This window comes from Solanum pennellii, chromosome 12, assembly GCF_001406875.1.
Source record: "Solanum pennellii chromosome 12, SPENNV200".
Lineage (NCBI taxonomy): Eukaryota > Viridiplantae > Streptophyta > Magnoliopsida > Solanales > Solanaceae > Solanum > Solanum pennellii.
The window spans coordinates 57,853,190-57,854,479 of NC_028648.1; the positions used below are offsets into that span (position 1 = coordinate 57,853,190).

The window sequence follows — 1,290 nt, forward strand, 5'->3', positions numbered from 1 at the left end:
GGGGGGGCAATTCAACTATATAAACACCAACACACCAAGCAACTCAATTTCTTCTTTCATTTTCCCATCTAACTTTTATGCCTTTTTTCTCATCCTCCTCCATACATACATATTTCTTCAAAAAAAAAACACCATGACTTCAACCTCTAAAAACAACAACAAACACAACAATATTGTGATGAACATCTCATCTAATAACAATAACAACAACAATAACAATAACAATAATAATACGACTTTTGTCCAAGCTGATCCTTCCAACTTCCGTTCTGTGGTTCAAAAACTCACTAGTTTTGAATCCAACAAGTTCCCCACCATCATCGATCGAGCGCGGTCATCGACGTTCAAATTACATAAACGGAGGCATAATGCAAGTAAACTTGAATATATTTTTACAAGTAAGACCATGAATTTGTCTACTACACAAAAAATTACTACTAGTAGTAGTAGTTTTCTTGCATCTCCAATTTCACCTCTTGATGTGTTGACACGTGGAATAAGTCCAAGATCATCCATGGATGATGATGATAATGATGAAGAAGAAGAAAAAAGAGCTATTGCTGAGAAAAGATTTTACTTGCATCCTAATACTCCTAGAGCTTCTCAAACACCTCAACTTCTTTCTCTATTTCCTCTTCAATCTCCTAAAGACACGCATCATTCATGAATTAATCGCGTAATTTTAATTTGACCTCAGTAGATGTTTAAATTTAGCTTGAATAAAGTTAAATAACTTCATATACGTGTTTTACTTAGCGTGTTAGTTAAATGTAGGATGCTACGTAGGATGATGTATGTAAATATTGGTTTGATTTTATTAGTTTAAGTATCAACTTGTGCACGTTTGAAAAGTTAAGTCGTTTATGTATTATGTTCAAATTAATTGTAGGACGTATTATTCACTTTATTTATTTATATAAAGACATTAAAATTATATTAATCATGATTAGTATTTTGTGTTAATTCTTATGATGTAGTGTTGGGCCAATTTTGGATTGAGAATTCAATATTTGATGTACGTTTGTACTCTTTCTTTTCTAATTTCCTCATTAGTGTTGCACTCTTTTTTAACGAGGTACAAAATGTGTATCGACTAACATTTTCTCCTTTCAAAATAGTTATATTTTTTCTTCTCGTTTTATTTTCTTAATTTAATTTTAGCGTTGAGGTGTGAGTGTTTACATAAGGAGAGGAGTGAAATACGATATAGACAAATCCAATTGAATCGATTATTTTTATATATCAAAGACATTACTTTTCTCGTCTCATATTAGTTGTCCATTTATTTAT

The 1,290-nt window shown here is 31.1% G+C and overlaps 1 protein-coding gene across 1 annotated transcript; it reads left to right on the forward strand.

Moving 5' to 3' along the window:
- Positions 1–69: 69 nt before the first annotated feature.
- On the forward strand, positions 70–899 carry LOC107006793 (VQ motif-containing protein 11-like). The gene has a single exon (XM_015205313.2). It carries the CDS (start codon positions 134–136, stop codon positions 665–667), a length of 534 nt encoding a protein of 177 aa, XP_015060799.1. The 5' UTR covers positions 70–133; the 3' UTR covers positions 668–899.
- Positions 900–1,290: the final 391 nt, after the last annotated feature.

What these genes read in the sequence shown, in the direction of transcription:
- LOC107006793 (XM_015205313.2), top strand. Translation starts at nt 134, where the DNA reads ATGACTTCAACCTCTAAAAACAACAACAAACACAACAATATTGTGATG.